Source organism: Miniopterus schreibersii (genome assembly GCF_964146895.1).
Source record: "Miniopterus schreibersii genome assembly, chromosome: 19".
In the NCBI taxonomy this organism is placed as follows: domain Eukaryota; kingdom Metazoa; phylum Chordata; class Mammalia; order Chiroptera; family Miniopteridae; genus Miniopterus; species Miniopterus schreibersii.
This window is the reverse complement of record NC_138119.1, coordinates 35838725-35859954: the sequence shown is the minus strand read 5'-3', so window position 1 is coordinate 35859954 and position 21230 is coordinate 35838725. Positions and strand designations below refer to the sequence as shown.

Sequence of the window (21230 nt, the reverse complement as noted above, 5' to 3'; positions counted from 1 at the left end):
AGGGGTGCCTGAGATGAGTTGTGAGGCATGGATGGGATCTAGGTAGACGGATAAGAGAACTGGGGGTGGGGAAGGGGGAATCCTTTCAGCATGAGGCACGGAATCTCTTTCTACTTCTGTTAACTCTTCTTCAGAACTCCACAGGGATAGATGCTGCTTGCAGTGGGCGTTCTGGTGATGATGTTTCTTTATCAACAACGTAGTGGTTATAAAAGAAACATAAAATTCAAGAAATCTGGGTGGGGGTACAAAAAGAGACCTCGAAACCCAAATCCAAGAAAAGCATCAGTGCTTTTTCATCTCCTGCGTTTGGTGCTCCTGAGATGCTGTGTGTGGGAGCCAGCCACTGACGGGGCGGGCGGGGGGAGGTGGGGCTGGAGCAGGACACAGCAGGGCCTGCATGCATGGAAGGTGGGGCGCGGTGCAGATAGGACTGTTCCTGTTCGGAGCAGAACCCCATTGCTTTGCTGGAGTCGGGAAGCAAGGACATCGGTTTTATGACCTTTCTGCAAGAATGTACCCCCACAATGTAAAGTGTGGTCTGTGGCTGCCCGTGTATGGACTTCCCACTGTATTTAGGAGCGTGTGTCTCAGGTACAGCTCTGAGCTGAAACTGGAAACAAGAGTCAAGAAAGAGAGGGTCACTGGATGTCTTTATGTTCCACGGAATCCTTTCCCCTTTGGGCTTGTTTCTCCACAGGAAAGGGAATAAAACACTGAGCCACATAAACCACAGCAGGGCTGGGGGGGCAGGGGGCAGGGGTGCAGAAGCAGCTGCTGGTCCCGTAGAAAGCGCTCCAGCTGCGCTGAACGAGACGCGGGTCCTCTCGGTGGAGGAGGCAGCGCTGTGCGGAGCTTCTCACGGAGGCTTGGAAGAATCCGGGGGTGCGCAGGGATCCCAGAACTTCTGTCCCAGGGCGTGACTTAATATGGGTCATCCATGCTGAATGACAAACAAGAGAATATAAGTTAAAGGAGGGAGCTCGGAATTGCGAAAACTGAAGTGTTAGTAGGAAAGGTAAGTATGCACTAAAGGTGAGATTAAGGTGAAGGAAACATGTCCAGTGGGCTGAACAAAATGCAGAACATGCCCCGAAGCAGGGAAATGAGACCAGAAATCCTAATGCAGCGCTTCTCACGTCCCCGGGGGCTTCCCACCCCGGGGTGGTGTTAAAGCAGACTCGGATCCTGCGGTTTGGGGGGGGCCTGAGATCCTGCGTCCTAACCAGCTCCCAGGGGTGCTGCGGGTCCACAACCCACGCTTAGAAAGGTCAGCGGCGCAGGCTCTGTCTTCAGGCCCAACGGGCACGCAGCGCGCTTTAGAGAGATGAACAGTGGGAGGCAGGGAGGCAGAAGGTGTCTCAAAGGGAGAGAGAAATCAGAGACAACCGAACTCATGCAGCCACGGTGGTGGGTCTATGTTTTAAGGAGATGGTGACAAGTTTAGTTTTGTGAACTGGATGCCACCTCTTGTTTGTGAAGCAGTTGTCTCATTCTTGGAAAGGATGGCGAGAACCAAATATGGTGTGTCTCCATGGCACCTTTCACAGGCCCACGAGAACCCAAGACCGTTCTGGGGAGGAACTGCCCTGGGAAACCACAATTCAGCAGCTGCAAACGTGCTTGCCAGCAGACAGGCTGTTTCTGAAAACAGAACCTCACACAGGCCCTCCCTGAGGTTGGCATCGTATCTTCCTGTGTATCTTGGGTGTAGCTCTTACCCGGGCAGAATTTAGACACTAGAAACCAAATGAGGTGATAAACAACCAGTTTGCAGAAGAGTCAAAATAACCCAGCAAGAATCGAAACCGCAGGTGCCCTAGGCGCCGGTCATTCACCAACCGAAGGCTAGTAGGATCGAGCACAAAGGACTGTGAGCGTTTGCTCAGTCTCTCAAGGGCTCTCAGAAAATGCACACAGGCGTTGGACGTGATGGTGCTCATGTCACCTTCGGCTTGTTTCAGAAACATGCCCTACTTCTTCCACCCCGCCCCTCCTCGGTGCCAGCACACGAAGGTTTTGGTGGGGGGATCACACTACTAGGATGTACAGCTCTAACCTGGGGGTCGAGAGTCCTGGGTTCTAACAGCCTAAAAGTTAAGAGCCTGGTCTTTGGATCTAGGTGGGTACAGATCTCATAAGATTTTCTGTGATCGCAAACTTCTGTCGTGGAGGAAGCTTCTTATCAATACAGAATTCATTGACCGTTGCCGTGGTCCGCCTTGTGTTTTTCTGATTCTTTAAAATACGTCTGTCTCAACTCCCCAACTAGACAATCTCCCTGAGGTCAGGGGTAAGGGTTTACTCCTCTCATGTCTCAGTCAAGCTGAGCATTGTACCTGCACAAAGGTGTTTAGTAAATAACTATAGACGGATTCACGTAAAAATTAGGGAACCATTCAACTTAACATGGCAATTAGCTTGGTATGGTAATTAACTTAATGCTAATATTCCTCCTGTCCCCAAGGACGTCTAAAAAGTTATACTGATCTGCTTCCATCCAATGGTGATGAAAAACACAGGTGGTTCTTGTGGCCAGAAAACAGCCCTGGGTAGATTGTGCCAGAAAGACTTTCACTCAGTGGGTGTGAGTGTAAAAGAAGGCTGCGTATTGTGTGGGTTTCCTGCCCACAGGGCTGGGGAGGGTCTAGGACCCATCCACACTGTCAGATGGAAGACGGGGCAATAAAGTAGAACAAAAGGACCTCCACTGACCCTCTGCCCCCACCCAGCTACCCCCCAACTCTCTCCTTTCCTGCCAGCCAAGCTTTCCAAGGGCGATGACTTCCATGTGCTTTCTCACGCCCTCTGAGTCTTCAGGCCCTGGCCACCTGACTTCTGTCCTGACCTCAACGCTGACAACAGGCTCCCCGCCAATGCCCTGGTCACGCCCAGGGGAATTCACTCGTTCCCCTGGCAGCATTTGAAACATTTCCCGTTTCCTCCTTTCCTAGGTGTCCCGGACCCCATACTCCCCTGATTGGCCTTCTGCTTCCCCGGCAACCCCCCACCCGCCTTGTCCTCGGCTGACTTGCTCCTCTGGTTGCCTGCGTCTCCCACACCCTCCTGCACACTCACACGCGCACACGGCCTGGGTGACTGTGCCCGGTCCTCAGATGGCAGTTACCTCCTGCAAAGTGAGAACCCCGACCTCCACTTCTCCTGCCCCACGGCAGCCCCCGGGCTGCAGACTGGACCTATGGACCATGGATGAGCCACGGGCGCCAAAGCTCAACGTGTACAAAACCGAACCCAGGAGCTCCAGCTCCAAAACTTCTCTCTTTTTGTTTCTTGTGTGGTTTTTTTTTCTCCCCATCTCAGTGAATAGCCCTGCATAGTAGAGATAGCATCCACCTACCAGCTCCCCAATCAGAGCCCAGGCGGCTTCTCTGATTCTTCTCTGCCTCGGCCAGTTAATAACCACACGCTGGTGACTCTACCCCCTCTTATCTCATCAACTCGTCCTCGATGCTATTTCTCTAGTTAGTTTTAACGGAATAATTTCAAATTCCTCCGAAACAGTCCTTTGCCTCCAAGCTCACCCACTTCCCACGTTTGCTGACTTTCGTGATCCTCATGGGTCAAATGCAAAGATTCCCGAGATACAAATTTCAGTACAACATTCACCTGCTTAAAGCCCTGTGTGATGCCCCCAAGACCCCAGGACAAAGTCCACACGCTAACGTGGCGGATGAGTCACTCTGTGATCCGGCCTCTGTTGCCTGTGTCTCTGCTTCTTTTCTGCACCCTGAGCTCAGCCCACTGCGCTCTGCGAGCACCTGTGGCTTGCAGGACGGCTGTCTGAGCAGGCACCCGCCTCCTCGGGGAGCATCTCGCTGCACTTCAGATGTTAAAAGCCTTGCTGGGAACTTAGTATGTCACCAAAATCTCATCTTCACAGTTCTTTTTACCTACATTCTCCTTCCTAACCTTTCAGAGCAAGTCCCTAAGCCTCTTGAGCTGATAAATGTTTTGCCCTCTTCATGTCTGCCAGAAGGGCCATGTGTTTTCACAGGTCTGCATCTCTTCTAAGTTTGTGTTTCTCCAATTAAAGAAACCTGGGGTTCAGGACCAAACTAAAACAGTGCCTCTTTAGGGAAGCTGCACACGGAATTTGTGCTCCCCACTTCTTCCAGATTTCTGAAGGACAGTGCTCATCGGAGTAGCAGTCACCTACCCCTTGGGCTAGGCATTGGAGTCGGGGCTATACCTGCTGCTCAAGGCCTGGGGTTCAACAGTTTCTCAATAAGTATTGTTGGGTTGGATGTTTCCTCAGTATCGTGTTTAGTGCGGCCCTCGTGTTCACCCAGGACAAGAAAAAATGCACCACAGTGCTTCCAATCCTCAAAAGATGTTTGGGGACAACCAGAAAGAGCTCCCTTTTCCTGACTGGGCATTCCCGGTTCATCCATCCACTCAGCTCTTCTAACGCTAAGAAAGCCACTGCTTCTAAGGGAGGCTGGAGGCTGATCTGCTGATCTGGAAGCGTCATGCGAACGAGATGAAGAGCGAAGCGCCTGCCTCTGACAGGAAGCACCTTAGGAAGGCAGAGAACAGACCGACGGGTGGAGAAGCTGCCCGCGGGTAAAACTTACCTTTTCTGAGACTTTTTGCCTAAAAATAGAACAGAAAAATGGCATCAGCAAAAGTAGACAATTTCCATTTTAAAAAATAAGGGTAAAGAGCCCTTCCCACCTTCAGAACTGTCTTTGGAAGTGTCCTATGCATGTGCTAGGTGGGCCCCTTCTGCCCCCAAGCCTGGGCGGACTGGGTTAACGCTGTGGCCCAAACAGCGGCCAGCGCCCGGCGGAAGAGCCCCACGCCCTCCATTCCGCGACCTGCGCTGCTGTGGAAGGCGAAGGCCAAGGCCAAGGCCAAGGTGAAGGCCAAGGCCAAGGTGAAGGCCAAGGCTAAGGCTAAGGCCAAGGCCAAGGCCAAGGTGAAGGCCAAGGCCAAGGCCAAGGCCAAGGCAGCGGGCCCCGGCTGCCTGGCAGTCAGACCCCACCCAGGGCTGGGTCTCCCTCCCACCCGCCGCCCCCGCAGGTTCTTCCCCGGGGCCTAACTGCTGACAGATGCGCTGGGAACAGTCCTGCGCTCTCACACCCCCTCCTGAGAGTCCCCACAGAAGGTTCTTCACTCGGGTCTCTGCGGCGGGAACGACACCCCCTAGCTGAGAAACCGCTGTGCTTGTCTCTCACAAACACAGTGACTCGTAGCTGAGTATGTTTCCTTCTTTGACTGGCTGCGGGGACACTCTGGGCCAGGCCTGAGACCCTCTTTTGTCAAGTGCATAGGGCTTTGTGACACACACATTTCTGTGTCCCACCTTCACCCCTGGCTCCAACCTATTCTTGTATATTTGGACCTCACTTTTCTTACATTTCAACTAATTTTCTTACATTTTAACTTGTTATGCTGAATGCATTTTGTAAATTATCTTTTTTTTTAAGCAGAGAATAAATAAGGCTATAAACAAATGAACTGTAGAGTTGAGTTGCAGAGGAAATAAAAGCAAAAAAAAAAAAGCTTTTGAAGTAGGAAAAACCTCAGTGGGAAGCAGTATATTTCAGCGGGTATCACCTGGAACCCCAGAACAGCCTGACCGAGATGCAAGCCCTGTTTGCCACCCGCGGTGTGTCTTTGAATAGCCACCTGCCCGTCCTCTCTAAGCCATTTCTTCTTCCGTGAAAGAGGCATGAAATGATATCTTCCTCATTGAGTTGATTAAAAAAAAAGTATTCAAAGTATTCAGTGCAGACCCTGAAGCTCAGACAGCGTTCATTTGCTGTTTTAAACCTTTAAAATATTAGAAATTAATATTTTAAATATTTCTCCCAAAATTCAGCCTGCTGATGACATGAACCAAATACGCGTGAGCAGAGGGAATTCAATCTGAATTCACTTCTGATTTCCATTTGTCTGTCTTCATATACATTTTTCCTGCAGGGACAGTGCAGCGCAGAGCAGCACATGAGCAGAGTCTGTCCCCACTGAGACAGTTCCTTTTTTGAAGAAAAGGGAACTAAGGGAACACGTGTGCAGTTTCGTGCCCTGTTTTAACCCTGTGAGTCGGCTCAGGTGGAAAAGTCTCCCAGCCAAGGGGAAAAGTAGAACCTCACTGGCCTGAAGACCAGTGGTCTCGGGGGCACATCTAGATGGCAGCCTGGCTCTGGTCCCTGCTGACATTCAGGGACTTTAGAGATCTGGCCTAAAACATTATTGCCTCAGTTTCCTCATTTGCCAAACAAGGCCAATGACAATGACTAGTCAGAATGATGATGCTGGGGGGATGTTTCCAGACGAGCCCATGCACAGGGGCGCGTGTTTCTGGAGCACCCCCCCCCCCCCCCCGGCTCCTCTCTCAGAAGAAAGGAGCTGGAGTCTGGAGGTCAAGACCAGCAGGGCAGGGGTCAAAGTGCGGATGCAGAAGATCCATCTGAGGACAGAAGGTCAGGGCAAGATTCTGGTCGTTTCACTGGCTACTATGCTCTGAATGGTCACCTGCCCCCTTTCTCCAGTTTTCTGAGCCCCAAGAGCCTACAGAATCCTCAGAGCCGATGAGTACTCTGTATATTCAGATTTATTGGTTTTGACTTTTACTGTTGTAAATGCATCAGCTACATTGTGTTAGAAACTCTCTAGGGGTGCAGCCCATCGTTTCTAACATTGTCTCTACAGGAAAAAAATATTCTTCATGTTTCAACTGATCTACAACTAAAATTGTTGGAAGAAAAGGTGACTTGAAAGTTGGGGATATCAGACGGGGTTTCAGAAATGAAGGCTGTTTGAATGTCATGTTAGACACAGCCTGACTTTCCTACAGAGTCAGTGATCTCTGGGGCTTCTGCTCTCGGTTGGCATAGTGGTGACAAGCCCAACTGCCCGTTATCTGTTTCCTGTTTGCCCCACACTCATTCCCACAGCAGGGGCATGAAGTTTTCAAGCTATCGGTTTGAGATCTTGTACAGAAATGACTCCAAGGTAAAAAATTTAAAAACAACCCCACTGCTTTTTCTCACCCCTGTTTATAAAACAGCCTTTGCCAGCCCCCCGCCCCCACACACACTGAGTACCTGTGACTTCAATTCTGTTCTTTTGATTCTACTAGCATTTATTAAAAGGTTTTAGAGTTTGGGAACAAATATCCTCCTTATGCAGGTGACTCACAGCCCCAAAGTCCTTAGAGGCTATTTAGCTATCTTTCCCCGCAATCCTCAGCCCCCGCAGCGCTGCCAACGTCACCCAAGGTGGGAGGAAAGAAAGGGCGTTGGGATCAGGCTTTGAAGCCTCAGGGGAAGCGATGATCGGGGCGGGAGGGACCTCTCATTCCCTTTTTGCACTTGTGCAATACTTACTTGCTGTACCTAGTATCGTACTATAAGCTGGCGGCATCCATTCTTGGCCAATGTCTAACAGCAGGAGCGGGGCATTAACTGCTCAGTGCTCTTGGGTCACAGTGACTGAAGTTCTCCCACATCCCCGGCGCCCCCTCCTCTGTCTTGCTGGGTTGTTTGGAAAACTAATCTAGTTCCCTTAGTCTTAAATTCGGGCTGAAAGGTCAGATCATAGTGGGGGAAAGGCCAATGAGAAAAGGTAGGTACTAGTCCTGCAACTGCCAGTGAGGATGGGTGGGTGAGGGGTGTGGCCCTTCCATACCACATTCACTGCACAGAATACGTGTTGATTTGATGGAAGTGTTAATATGGCATCCACGGGCCCCGTGGGGAGGCAACACGGTCCAGTTGCTCAGTTTGAGGTCATCGATGGCCCTGAGCTTGAAGCAGGCATTTATTAAAAGCCTCCTACTGTGCATGAATTTCAGTCTCGACCGTTTCTGCCAGGTGAGTCTGGCCCAGAGTGGCAGCCTCAGGCTGCGGGCCTACAACTGGCAGGTTGGTCCCAGTCTAGGGCTGGACACTCAGGGGCAGGTGGGGGAGTGATGCTGTTCCCCCTGGTGGTGCTCAGCTGCTACTTAGGGCAGATACTGGCTTCTCGAGGCAGCCCTCCCGCTCCCGTTTCTTCTCCCGTCCAGGGTGGAGGGAAGCCCGAGAACGTGGTGCCTTGTCAGGCTGTGTCCCTAGTGAGCCGGCACCCGGGAGAAAGAGTGGGGCTCGTCCCGGGAACAGTGCGACTCCACGTGTCGGAAGCCAGACGGGTATGTGACGCCTGGTGAGGTCAGGTGTTCGGGAGCAGTGCCTGAAAACTTTCCTGGACATCGGACTCATCGAAGTCAAAGGCACGCGGCTCTCAGAGGTCAGAGTCCATGCACCCTTTTTCCAGAATTAAATAAGAGCAAAGGACCTTTTGTCAACTATCAAGCAAGGTGGCTTGAAGATAGTAGGCCATTTGCTTGTTTTTAAAGTTTGTTGGATGAAAAGCGAAAATCAGCCAATGTGTTTTAATGCAAGTGTGTGCTGGGCTGCCCCCCACATCTCCGGGTGATGTCTGCTTTAGTTGAAGCTATCGGAGTTGATTTCCTGTAGGTGTCTATATTTTTTCTCATCACAGTTTTATTATTCTCATAGGAAGGTAAACTCACATACCTTTTTTTAATCGCCTTGCCAGCCAGATGATAAATGCCAACCCCAAGAATGCAGTGACCATGACGGCCACTGGGATGAAGAGGGGGTTGTAGTCTCCCTCCTTGATCAGCGAGAAGCTCCTGTCCAGTTCTGAAAGGGAAAGAGGGAGGCACGTCACATGAGGCCATGAGCAGGGTTTCTCTAGTGCCGTTTCATGACGTCAGACTTTCCCCTCCTTCCATCTCCCAACAACTGCCCATTTGATGCCATCTGACGGATGAGGGAACTGGCGTGGGAAGGCCCACGATGAGTCCAGGGGCAAAGCCGGTGCCTAAGCAATGTCATTCCCAGATTTGTGATTGATGGAATTTCCGGGAGATGCACCTAAAATCTTGTCAAGAAGGGGTCATCGCTGTATTTAGCTCCGTGGTCTTGTTGAATGGTTCGGACTCTAAATCAGAGAAGCGCTAAAAGGCCAGCATGACTGTAGGAAAAATCAAAGCCAGCGATCTGAGCCAGGTGACTGATCAGCTACAAGAATCATCAGTGCTCCTACTTGGAAGCAGCTGTGCGCGTGTAGGCACTTGGGGTTTACATGCCAGGGACCGGCACTGGCCCGTCTGCCAATGACTCACTTCTCCTGCTTCCTTCACAAGTACAGGGGGCCCCCCAAAATGTGTACACACTTTCAATAATTTTTAACTCCAATGGGCTAAATCTGAAAAGAAAGAAACATCAATTGAGCTATCAGCTGTTGAGTGTGTACACAGTTTTGGGGGCCCCCTGTGCCTAAAGGAGCACAGTTCTATATCATCCTGTAGGTGTGACCTAAGATCATCGGGGACCTTTATTGAAAAAATATCAATGCGGGAAAATCTGTAACCTGAGAGCACCCGTCAAGGAACTTCCTCTGCAGGTCTGCCCAGGGTCTGACGGCCTCCCTTATCCTCACGTTGTGGTGAGGACCCTTTCGTTACATTGCTTCCATCCCCACACCCAAGTGGGTAAAGGAAAGGGGCTCAAGGTCCCAGAGGATCCACACACGAGCATGAGGAAGGGACTAGCCCAGCCTTAAAAGGAAGGAACCATGGCCTGAACACAGACCCCCCTGAAGACCCTGGTCCCCACCCCACTCCCCAGCCCGCGACCCACAGAGACCAGCCTCTCTCGTAGCTTCCACAGATCCTACTATTTAAAGACGTTTGTCATTGATGCAGGTGGTCTCAGGGGTAGACATGGGTAGCTAGTCTTTCACATGTGAATTTAATGGGCATTTACTTAGCACCTACTGGCAGGTGGAGGGTTTAGAGAGAAGAGGGAGACACGGCCCCATGCACAGATTCAGGACGCTTTGGCTTAACGATAATTGAAACGCATCCACTGCTTTTGGAATTACGTGCTCATTGGTGACCTCTGTAGTGGCATTTTCATGGACTAACTGAGACGTGAGCTTGTGCTGCGATGGAAGAATGGGTAACAAACAAGTCAGTAGAGACAGTGAGTTTAGATGCTAAAGGTTGGGAGGGGCGGAGTGGAGAAATGGCTGGAAAAAGGAAACGGCTATCACTGAAGGAAGAGGTGGGAATAGTCAAGGGTTATGTGGTAAATTAATATGTATAAATTTATTCTTAAGACACATACGTTTAGCAAAATGGAATATGGAAGTTCAATATATCTTTCCCCGCCATCTGCTCCATCTGTAAGGTATTCAGCACAGGGGCAAACTGACTCACTTTGACAGACTGGACTGGGGTTCGACCAGAGTCCAGACGATCCACAGGTGGTTCTCTTCTCCCCGATTAACTCAGTTCCTTCTGAGCAGTTGAAGGTGCACACGGACTTAAAGCTGAAGTTGTCCAGGGGGTGGCTGCAGTCCATGGCCCCCAAATCAGGTGCTGTTAGAGGCTCACACGGGATTGCTTCAATGAAAAAGAGAAAAAAATTCTGAGCAGAGACCCTCCCTTGACCAAAGGTTTTTAGCCAAAGCTGCCTGACTCAACTGCGGGAACACCCACAGGACTCTACACATTTCTAATCTAGAAATTGCTCCTGATAATGCTTCCAGACTTCATTTTCTCGAGACTGATGGAGAGTCAGGGGTGAGGCCGGAGACCACCGAAGGCATTGGGGGTGGGAGGTGGAGGGAGGAGGGGAGGGTTGGCCCCCGGGCGTCGCTCCGGCTGCTGGAAGCCCTGCGACAGGGCCGGGGCCCCCAGAGCTGAGGGGCCTTCTCGGGGAGTGTAGAGAATCTCCTCCCTCTCACCTGCTCTAAACCCACCCAAGCAACTGTGACAAACATCCCAGTTCCCTGAGGCAAGTCCCTCGACTTCTGTGAAATTCAGCAGGTTGGCGATTTAGTGCCTTGATTTCAGTGAATGATCCTGACAGTTCTTTTGAGAATTAAACCACTTAGACTAGTGAGCCAGAAGCACGAAGATAGAAAGTGTAAGCGAGGCTGCCCAAGGGCGGCCACCAGCAGCCTTCTCCTGCAAGGAGGTGGCCGACAGTTAAAAAGAAAACGAGCGCCTCCTCTCACACAGGGAGGACCGAGACCTGGGGTTTGTTTTCCACGGCAGCTGCTGTCCTGGGCGCCCACGGAGGGGAAAAGGTAAGAGGGTCTCGACAAAAACCAGCGAAACAATATCGAGGCCTCTGCCCTCCCAGAAGGAAGCTGGTTGGGGTGAAGTAGGACGCCACGCGAAACAGGCGTTACCGAGGGGAGAGAAAGACCCGGGCTTCACTGAGGCTCCGTGGCACTGGCCATTCAGCGGGCCCCGGGGGAGGGAAGGGCCGTGTACCCGCCTGCGCCGCTCACATGCCTGCACGGGGAGGGCGCTCCAGGGGTATTTGCTTGTCACTTTTTGTTTGCAGTTATTGTTTTTTAAATTTTAATAACAGTTGCCCCCCTGAAAAGCATTGCAGTGTAGTCTAAGGTTAAATTTTGCTCCCAAAGAGGGTTCAGACTTCTTAGCAAGACCCTGCTGGGCGGCCTGTGCGCTCGGCCTGCCCCACGAGGCCCCCAGCCAGGCCCGTCACTCACCTCGGCAGGTGGGCGCAGGAGACGACCAGTTTCCAAACGGACCACAGGTGGTTTCTCCAACCCCCACGAGTCCTGTCCCCTCCGAGCAACTGAAGACACAATGCGAGCTGTAGCTGAAGCTTCCCAGAGGGTTGACGCAGGTCACGGTGCCCAGCTCTGGGCCCTGCAGGGGCTCACACTGCGTCACTTCAGTAAGAAAAGAAAGAGCATCGGGCTGAGTGAGGAGGGCCGATGCTGGGCCGCGCACGCTCATATAGATGGTGGCACCGCACGTGGAGATAGGGAGACAACAGAGAAGCTCTGGGACAGTGTTCTGCAGCCTGTGGGCACCCCAAGGATATGCTTAGCATACTCGGAGTTCAGGGCTGGAAACAGGTGTCAGTCCAAAGCTCACATGGATTTTCCAGTTCACAAAAGCTGGTAAGGTTGACCAAGGGGGGCTATGGAGTCCAAAGAGCAGTGGACAAAAGATAGGAGCTGAGGGCTGACAAAAGGGTAGGGCTTGGGTTCGTGCCCATGACAAAAACAAGAGAAACGATCACAGGTAGAGAGAAAACCGGGAAAGAGTGACCCGACGGAAGCGGAGACAAAATCGATTAAAACATTCAACGAGGAGTGGAATGGCCCTGCCGGCGACAGAGGGATTGAAAAATGAAGCATTGTGGGGGGAGTGAGGGTCAAGCATTGGGCAGGGTCACGGCTCTGCAACGCCGCGAACGAGTTAGGTCAGTTCCCCTTGGCTGACATTTAAATTTACTTTGGCTTTAATTATTTATTCTCCACGAGCGTGGCTTTATTTTTTCTCCTTGTAATAGTCTATCTCATGCCCCAGATACTTCAAACACAGTTTTGAAACCCAGCCAGCCTCAGTCAAAGGATCTGACGCGCGGCTTTCAGTAGCGAGGTGACTGGCTCGGCCTCGCGCCTGTGAGTCTGCGCTTTCCTTTGCCTCTGCCGCCGGGCTCGCGGGGAGCGCAGCAGGCCCCTGCCGGCTCTCTCCTGCTCTGACCCTCCGCCACTCAGTCCATGTCGAGCCTGCTTCTAGGGCAGCTGCCCTAAGCGCAGGTGTTAAGATACTAAATGTCACATAACCTCACAGACACAGCCAGCAGTGTGGTGCTTACCAGAGGGAAGGGGGAGTAGAGAGGAAGACGGGGGTGCAGGGGGGAAGGGGGCTTGACTTGGGGTGGTGACCACACAGCACAATAGACAGGTGACGTAGTGTAGTGAAACCTACATAATTTCATTAACCAAAGTCACCCCAATAAAGTCAATTTAAAAAGATAGCATGTAGCCCGGCCGGGCGTGGCTCAGCGGTTGAGCGTCGACCTAGGATCCAGGCAACAGGGTTCGATTCCCGGTCAGGGCACATGCCTGGGTTGTGGGCTCGATCAATGACTCTCTCATCATTGATGTTTCTGTCTCTCTCTCTTCCTCTCTCTGAAATCAATAAAGATATATATATATAAAAGAAGATAGTATGTAGCCTCTCATTGTCAGATAAAGGCCAGATTGCTTCACTGGGCAATTTCCAGCCTCCGCGAGCTTACCCTGGCTTACCTCTCCCTCCATCACACTAAATGATGGGCATCTATAATTTCCACTAGTTAACTGTAAATCCTGTAAGGGCAGAATCCATAATGGATTTGCCTTCATATCTTCTGAAACTCCCAGCCCAAATAAACGTGCTGGATTTATTATTCTATCTCTCTGACCAGATGTGCTGAGTATCATTGTGTGAACTTTTCTTTTGGGCCTTGGCCCTGTTGTGACTTTGACGATTCCATAACCAAGCGAGATGACATTCTGGGCCACTCGCCCTCCTAACCGTACACATTTTAGTTTCTTTCAGACTTTATTTAGTTCTAATGAGCCAGACAAGCTCGTTAGAATGATGAGTTTCTAAGAGCAGGTATCTACCACACCTGACTCATTGTTGTAACCATCACGGCTGTGATCTTTGTGCCACTGGGAAACACCTGCTGAGAAGTGAAACTTCGTCGTGACTTATGAAATCTTTACGGAAAGGTACCAGTGTTGCGCAAGCCCGGCCTTATGATCAGAACTTCTCATTTCTCAGAATGGCCAGTAGCGTGCGTCCCAGCTACTCCCACAAGCTGCAGGCGCCCCTGCGCCTTCGCACAGAAAGAGCCCGGGAAGGGAAAGCGGCTTACGGAGCTGGCACTGGGACCCGTAGTAGCCCTCGTCGCAGGCGCAGGTGTTGTTATTGATGGTTTCCACGCACTCGCCGTGGCCGCTGCAGGACCAGGGCTGGCAAGAAGCTGCAAGGGGATCCGAAAGAAATTATTTTAATGTGATTACTTCTTAGCACACATAGTCATTGTTTTAGACATAGATAGCTTTTTGGCTGAGACTATCTTAATAAACAGGAAGACTTTATTTGTACATTTTTTCATAGTACCTTTGAATATAAACCATATGCTAACATGTTTATTTACGTCAGACACTGGCCATATAGCCCTAAGTGTTTGTTCTCGAAAGAATCTCCCAGTACTAACACTTTGTAATATTTTAGGAAAACTTAGGGACGTACGTTGAAACTCTTGAAATTACTTGGTTTTTGATGTAATAAGCAGGTAAAGAGATGCCCTGAACTCCAATCATTTTCTGCAGTGAGATTGCTTGGCAATGCCTTTCTTCATAGAAAGAATGCCAGAAAGACTGAAAAGCCCACGTCTGCCAAGTTAATAGGGAGTCCAGTTCACCAGGGACCAAACGAACTGTTTCACTGTTACAATGCGACGTGGGAAAATCTGGACTGTCTGGAACTGTTACAGTTGCCTTTACGGAAATTTTATACACCAGATAATGAAACACCACAATGTGTCATTATATCTACAGGGTCAGGCCACCCAGGAAACGCGACACCAAGCCCCCTGCTGCAGGATGGGGACACCGGGGTAACGGAAGCTACGCTCCCCCATCCCCGGGGACGGTCTAGTCAGCCCTTCCTCCCGACGCACGTCTCCTCTTGCTGTAAGTCCATTCAGGGATATCGCTTTGGGGTGCGGGGACCAGCCTCACACACCAGAAATGCCCGCAGAGACCTGGTTCGAGCGGCCCTGGAGGACCCGCCCGAGTGCTCTCCGGCCGTCCTCGGCCGAGTGGCGGCGGCTCCTACCTGTGTAACAGAGCGCGGCCTTGGGCTTGTGGCAGGCGTCGTCGTTCCACTTCCCCGCGTCCTTGCTCCTCTTGATGTACATCTCCACGCAGTCCTCTTTCGACTTCTTGTTGTTGGGCTCCCCATCTCCCCAGTTCTCGGCCTCGGCCGTGAGGGACTTGTTGGTCCCCACCCAGGTCCACACGCCCCCTACCTTCCGGATTCCTATCCAGTAGTAGGTGCGACTGAAGGGAAGGGTCCTGTTCAGGTACTCGATCTCCCCCTTGTTTTGAATGGCAACTAGATCTGTGTAATTCTGTTGGCAGAACTTTCTAGCGTTTGCCCAGTTCATGGGCTTTTCAGAATAATGGTAAGTCCAGCAGTCGGTTCCGTGATAGGCCGAGAAATCTGAAAGACATGGGCGTGAACTGTAGGCTCAGGGCCACAGCGGACACCTCCTAGGGTGGCCCGGGCTGGGAGGAGGCTGGCACCCCAAGGGAGACGTCACCGCCCGCGGCTCAGCACCGGCCATGTGAGATGGACAGTAGGAGGTACGCCTTCTTCCTAGTCCTGATCACTTCTCACCATGATAGAGAACGCTTCTGCACATAGCTCTATTTTGGACAAATTTGGTGGCTTTCTAGATTTATTTTTATGAAACAAATTTTTCTCAAAATTCTTTCAAGTGAAATTTAATCTACATGTTTTAGAAATTCACATTTCTTTATCTTAGTAGCTGTCAATCACTTAACATTAATTTAAGTACAATGTCATTTAACATTAATTTAAGTATAACATCATATAGCTCTAAGATTTACTGTCTACTTTTTTTTTTTAATCCTGGGAGAGAAGTAGAATAAAGGCAGAAATAATGATATATTTTTAAGTCATCTTTTTTGTACCAAAAAGATAATATTTAGCATAAGAAGAACTGCTTCTGGGAAAACCTCCATGTGCAGCCCAAGCCTTAGATATCTAACTACATAATAACAAAAAGAGCAATTTAAAAAACCAAATGGTGTCAGGCTGTGAAATTTACTTAGATGGTGTCCTGGACACAAAAGTACTCAACTGATGATGTGTAATCAGCATATAGGTACTTCAGATATGAGGGCTTTGAAAAAACCAGGACAAACCATGACCACACAATGACCGCATAGTAACATGAGCCACTCTAAGCTCTGCTGGAAAGGAAAGTTTCCACAGCCATCAACATTTAGTATTTTCTCTGTGTAGGGTAAATACCAGAGAGAAATACCAAAGAAAAGAGATACAATGTTACAGCCTCCTAAAGATTCTAAATAAGAAATAACAGATACAAAGAAAACATATTTAATCTTGATCAAGTCAAACATATCAGAAATGAAACAGGATTCCTGAGTAAAGGACGTCATAAAATGGGCATTTGGGCAGAGCTTGGAAGGGGCGGTCCACTAGACGGAGGGCCAGCCCTGGGGGAGGAACTGTTTTGCTCACTGCTCACTGTATCCTCAGTGCCCAGGACAGTGCTTGGCACCTTGCAGGGCATTCGCTAGGGTCCCAGGCGGCATGAGGCAGACAGACATAAGGAATGTGCGAGGGGCCAAGGAAAGCAATTTTGCTTGGCCAGAGCTGAAAATTCAGGCTAGGGCATAAGAAGACTAATAGCTCACTGAGGAAATGGGAAAGAAAGTCCCTCCAGTTGCCTAACATTGCTCGAGAGTCACACGCCGCACTTGTCACATCAGCGGGAAACAGAAACAAGCTATGTAAAGGGCCCGCCCCTGAAGAGCTCGTACTGTAACTGTCGGGTGACATCGGTGTCCACCGAACTGTCGGTAAATCGCAGGAGCCCAGCACTGAGTATCTGGTACAGGTTGTAACTTCCTGTGAGATTTCCCTTAATCGGCCTCAGACCTTCAGGACTAAGGTCTCTGTGGGTTTGTCAGAACGTGGACCCTGCGGGGAAGGATTAAAGCCGAGAGGAAGAAAGGAGCCCTGCAGGGGACAGGGCGGGTCAGCAGCCCTTTACCCAACAATTCTCCCTGTGACCCGTGCGCCCCGTGGACACTTAAGAGAAATAAACACGCGGGAAAAAGGCTCAGCGATAGACAAACAGCAGAACGCACCACAGCAGAGCGCCGTCCACACCCACAGCCCGAAGACCCTCGGGGCGCTCCGGCATTTCCGTGGAGGCAGCTGCAAGTAAAACACAAGATTTACACTCACATCACACTCCTACGGCCCCCTGAGGGGGCTCCTACAACTTTCCTAAAGTTAACAAAACACATCGGCTCACGAAGCCTGGCCAGGCATTGATCTCTCGGACATGGATAAACGAGGAGCGTTGAATTTGCCTCAGAGCCGACACAGGGTCTTTTATTTTGTGTCTTAGCCTCGAGCTGCTGATTGTTACAACGCAGACTTTTTTCTACATTTCAGTAACTTTTTTGTCTCTACTTGTCTGCTGAGCTGTTAGATGAAACTATTCGATACTTAGTATATACTGTTTTAAAGTGTTCATTGGTGCTTAATGAGCTATTGGTGTCTAGATTCAGTGTTAAAAACTCCCACCTGATTATGATGCTTCCAATACCTGAAAGCATTAGGTAGCCAAACAGACACCAGCCAAGACAAGCAGTTCAGTTTTGTTCAACTAAAAGGAATTGCATTTTGAGCAATTCCAGTGACAAGGCCACACATTTTCTGCACACCTTAAAACCGTGTTGTCTGAAGTATGTCACTTGTGGGGTAGCCGCAGGTTAGCTCTCAGAGGTGCTCATCTCAACAAGACGGTCCTGCGAGAGTCTCCCCAGAGACCAGCCAAGGAGACGGCAGCACCCGAGGGGAGGGGTCCTAGGAGCACGCAGCGATTTTAGCTCCTGGCTTTTTTTAAACCAAGAAAAGTGGGATGTGCTGCTTCCCGTCGTTTGCCACCTGCCTCTGCAGCCCCTGGAAGAGGTTCCACCTGGCCCTCCGAAACCCTTGGGCCGAAAGCTCACCATGGCTGGCGTGGTCCTCTCGGCGCTCTGCAGCGTCTCCTCTCAGCTCGGCTCCAGGGGCTCCGGTCCTGGCCACAGCTGGGCGGGCAGACGGCAGACACTGCGTGTCCCCAGAGGGCCCGCTTCCTTTCCTTTCTCTAACCCCTCCTCCGCCCACTCCCCTCCTCTAACGCCTCTTTCCCCACCTCTTTCCTAGTCCCACCTCATCACTTCCCCTGAGAAAAAAGAGCTGCGGACCACGGGCATTCTTGCTGGAGTCTCCCTCCCTCCCTCCCTCCCTCCCTCCCTCCCTCCCTCCCTCCCTCCCTCCCTCCCTCCCTCCCTCCCTCCTTCCCTCTCTCCCTTCCCTCCCTCCCTCTCTCCCTTCCCTCCTTCCCTCCTTCCTCCCTTCCTTCCTCCCTTTCTCCCTCCCTCCTCCCTTCCCTCCCTCCTCCCTTCCCTCCCTCCTTCCTCCCCTCCTTCCTCCCCTCTTCCCCCTCCCTCCTTCCCTCCTTTTTCCAGCCTCCATCTCTCCATCTCTGTCTCCCTCCTTTCCTTTTCTATAAACACCGGGCTAACTCTTGCCTATCCGTGGTAGAGGGCGCCTGACATTGCAAACACCACACAATCAGAAAGTATTCTGGACAGATTGACGCCGTCTGCGAGAGCTCGGAGGAGCGGAGCTGTAGCAGGCTCGCCCCCTAGTGGAGGGCCTTGGCAATGGCGCCTCCTGGAGTTAAGCCCCGACAGGCAAAGCAGCTCTAGCTTTCTGCCCTAGGGCTTGGGGGCGCCTACAAATGCCTTCGCCTGCGTCTCCGGAGTGTACAATGTGAAGGAGATAGGCTGCACATGAAATCAGGACCCAAAGGATGGAGGGCAGTGGGAAGAGAGAGTCACTGGCATGATCAGTTTTGCATTTTTGAAAAGATAATACTGATAACAGTAATAGCTATAGAGCTCAACACTCCATGTTTATTACCTTATTTAATCTTTATAAGGATTAAGTACAATACTCCCCAGTAGGTACTATTAATATCCCCATTTAAAAAGTCTCAGAAAGGTTAAGAAAGTTGCCTTAGTCACAGCTGGTAAGAGACCAGCTGGGAGTTGGGTCCTAGGCCCACCAGTTCTCGGCCTGTGCTCTCGATCACTAAGCTGCACTTCTCCTGGAAGGAGCTTGGCAGAGATGTTGAAATGTGGGCAAACCTGGAGCAGAGGAGACCCACGTAATGCCAGTCCCCAGCTATACCCCCAAAGAAATGTCTAGACTGTGTCTCCCCTTCAGTTCTCTCTTGACTCTTGTCCACCGGGCTTTCGCCACCCTGATCCCCCGAGACTGCTCTAGCCAAGGTGCTCCATCTCCTTCACCAAAGCCAGTGACCGGTTCTCCACCCTCATCTTATCTGGCCAGTCAGCCCCTGGCTCTCCTCCCTCTCCACTGACTATCCATCCTGATCACGGGCCGGTTCCCCCTCATCTCTCTGACCGCCAAACCTTTGGAGTGCTCCAGTGCTCTTCTCATTTACCCTCATGGACGTGGTGATCCAACCCAGCCTCTGAACCTTGAATGCCATCTAAATGCACCGACTTCCAAATTTATGTTCCCAGCCAGGACCACTCTTCTGCCCTGGGAACGTCTCCCGTTCACAGCCGAACACCTACCTGATATCTCTTAGTCGTTAAATCCTCCTCTCAAATTTTACATGTACCAAACTGACCTTTGGCATTTCCCCTCAAACCTGGAGAGCCTGTGTGGTTCTAGAGCTGATACGGCTCAGGCGACGTCAAGGTTGAGGCTGTGTCCGGGGGAAGGTATCTCCCGCTGGATTGAGAAGGATGCTGCTGGAGGCCCGAGCGTGAGACAGTGCGACGGGCTGGGAGCCTGGGTGCTGAAGTCACACAGGGGTGCGGGAGGTGCTCCGAGGGAGAGGAAGGCCCGGAGCAGGCCAAGGTCGTCAGAGCAGAGGGTGGGAGGTCATTGCATGAGGACAGTGAGAAGGTGCATCTCAGTGGTACGAGCTCTAAGGAAATGGGGCTATTTTATTTCTTTTTTTCAATTCTTTAAAAAAGAGGTTAGAAGAACAAAGACCAATAAGAGAAATTCATCATACAGGGGACGCTGCTCTGCCTTCCAGCGCTGAGGTGTGGGGTGTGAGAGGGTAGACGCATCGCCCGGGAGGTCTGCGGGGCTCATGTTCTCAGCCAGGCTGATGCTACAAGGAGACTTGGAGAGAAGCTGGGGGATATGGGGCTTGTGGGTTGTGGAGCAGGAATTCCAGAGGGTGAAGGAAGAGTCTGTGAGGGAAATTTCCCAAGGTTGGGTCAGGAGACATCACCCTGAGTGACTGTCTAGGAGGTGGCAGGTGGTCAGGGGGGCTCACCCCCCAGGTGTAAGGAAAGAGGTGGCCACGGTGCACTTGGTCTTGCTGGGGCCATGGAGGCGGGTGGACACTCGGGCCTACCTCTGGTGCGGATAGGCTTCTGGTGTCTTCCATAAAAGCTAATCTGCTACCACCAGGACCTGCTCCCCTTCTCACTTCTGTGCTTGCCACTTACCCAACCCCATTTGACCTGACCCTCCTGGGCAGGTCCAGCTGTACAGCGCCTTCCGTCACTTTGCACCCGGGAAGCCAACGGTCGTGCTCTCTGCATTTTGAGCTGACATCCTGGGTGCGCGTGACTCAGCCCTACAGGGAAACAGAGCTAACTGGCAGGATCTATCCCTGTTCCTCATCTTTTCTTTAATTTTTCTCATAAGTAAGACTTTTGAGCTTAAGATGGAGCGTAAGGTCAAAGCGAAACCAACTGTAGTCAGGGACAGTGCGGCAACCACAACGCGTGAGCCTGGCGAGCCGGGCCAGGCGGCGAAGCAGCTTTCCGTAGAGCTTTCACACACTGTGACTCAGTGGTGACAAGGAGACTCTGAGGCACAGCGCACGCCTTGTGGGCCGACGCGTTTCAGAAGAGAGAAGACACCTTTCGGGTGGCGAAACTCCACGCTGCTCTCAGCCCGGAGGAAACCTGAGTCTCAGAGCAAGTGACGGTGAATTGCTTGACTTGGGACTGAGACGGGCAGGCTGCCGAGACTCCAGGACAAGGACTTTGTTTCATTGATCTTAATGGTTTGTTTAGATTATTAGTATTTTTTCAGACAATTGCAATATCAACGCAAGGGCCTCCATACCACTTCATATCCGTCAGTGTGATGATAGTGAAAAAGAGACAGTGACGAGCGTTGGGCGGAGTGTGGAGAAGCGGGGACCTCGCGCGTCGCTGGTGGAGGCGTCAAATGGCGCAGCGCTTTGGAACACACTTTGGCTGCTCCTCAAAAAATGAAACGTGGGGTTACCATGTGACCCGGCAATTACACTGCACCCCAGAAAACTGCACCATACACCCCAGAAAACTGCAACATAAGTCTACTGGGAAACCTGCCCAAGAAGTTCACAGCAGCATTTTCACAGTAGCCAGGAGGCAGGAACCACCCACAGGCTCAGCGCTCAGCCTGGGGGATGGGAAAGCTAACGCGGGAGCCAGCAGGCCCGCCTCAAAGTGAATTAACCCCGAACGCGCTTCCCGAGCGAAGG

At 51.3% G+C, this 21230-nt stretch overlaps 1 protein-coding gene across 2 annotated transcripts; it reads right to left on the bottom strand.

Moving 5' to 3' along the window:
• Positions 1–634: 634 nt before the first annotated feature.
• On the bottom strand, positions 635–18306 carry SELL (selectin L). Of its 2 annotated transcripts, XM_081120969.1 has the most exons (10): positions 18229–18306; positions 17665–17742; positions 16792–16861; positions 14705–15091; positions 13737–13844; positions 11563–11748; positions 10256–10441; positions 8544–8672; positions 4596–4614; positions 635–943 (listed from the first exon to the last, which is right to left on the bottom strand). In XM_081120969.1, exons 2-10 carry the CDS (start codon positions 17665–17667, stop codon positions 925–927), a joined length of 1107 nt encoding a protein of 368 aa, XP_080977095.1. In that variant the 5' UTR covers positions 17668–17742; positions 18229–18306; the 3' UTR covers positions 635–924. The 2 variants fall into 2 exon arrangements, with proteins under 2 accessions (XP_080977095.1, XP_080977094.1); XM_081120968.1 differs by lacking the exon at positions 18229–18306 and having other exon boundaries at positions 17665–17923.
• Positions 18307–21230: the final 2924 nt, after the last annotated feature.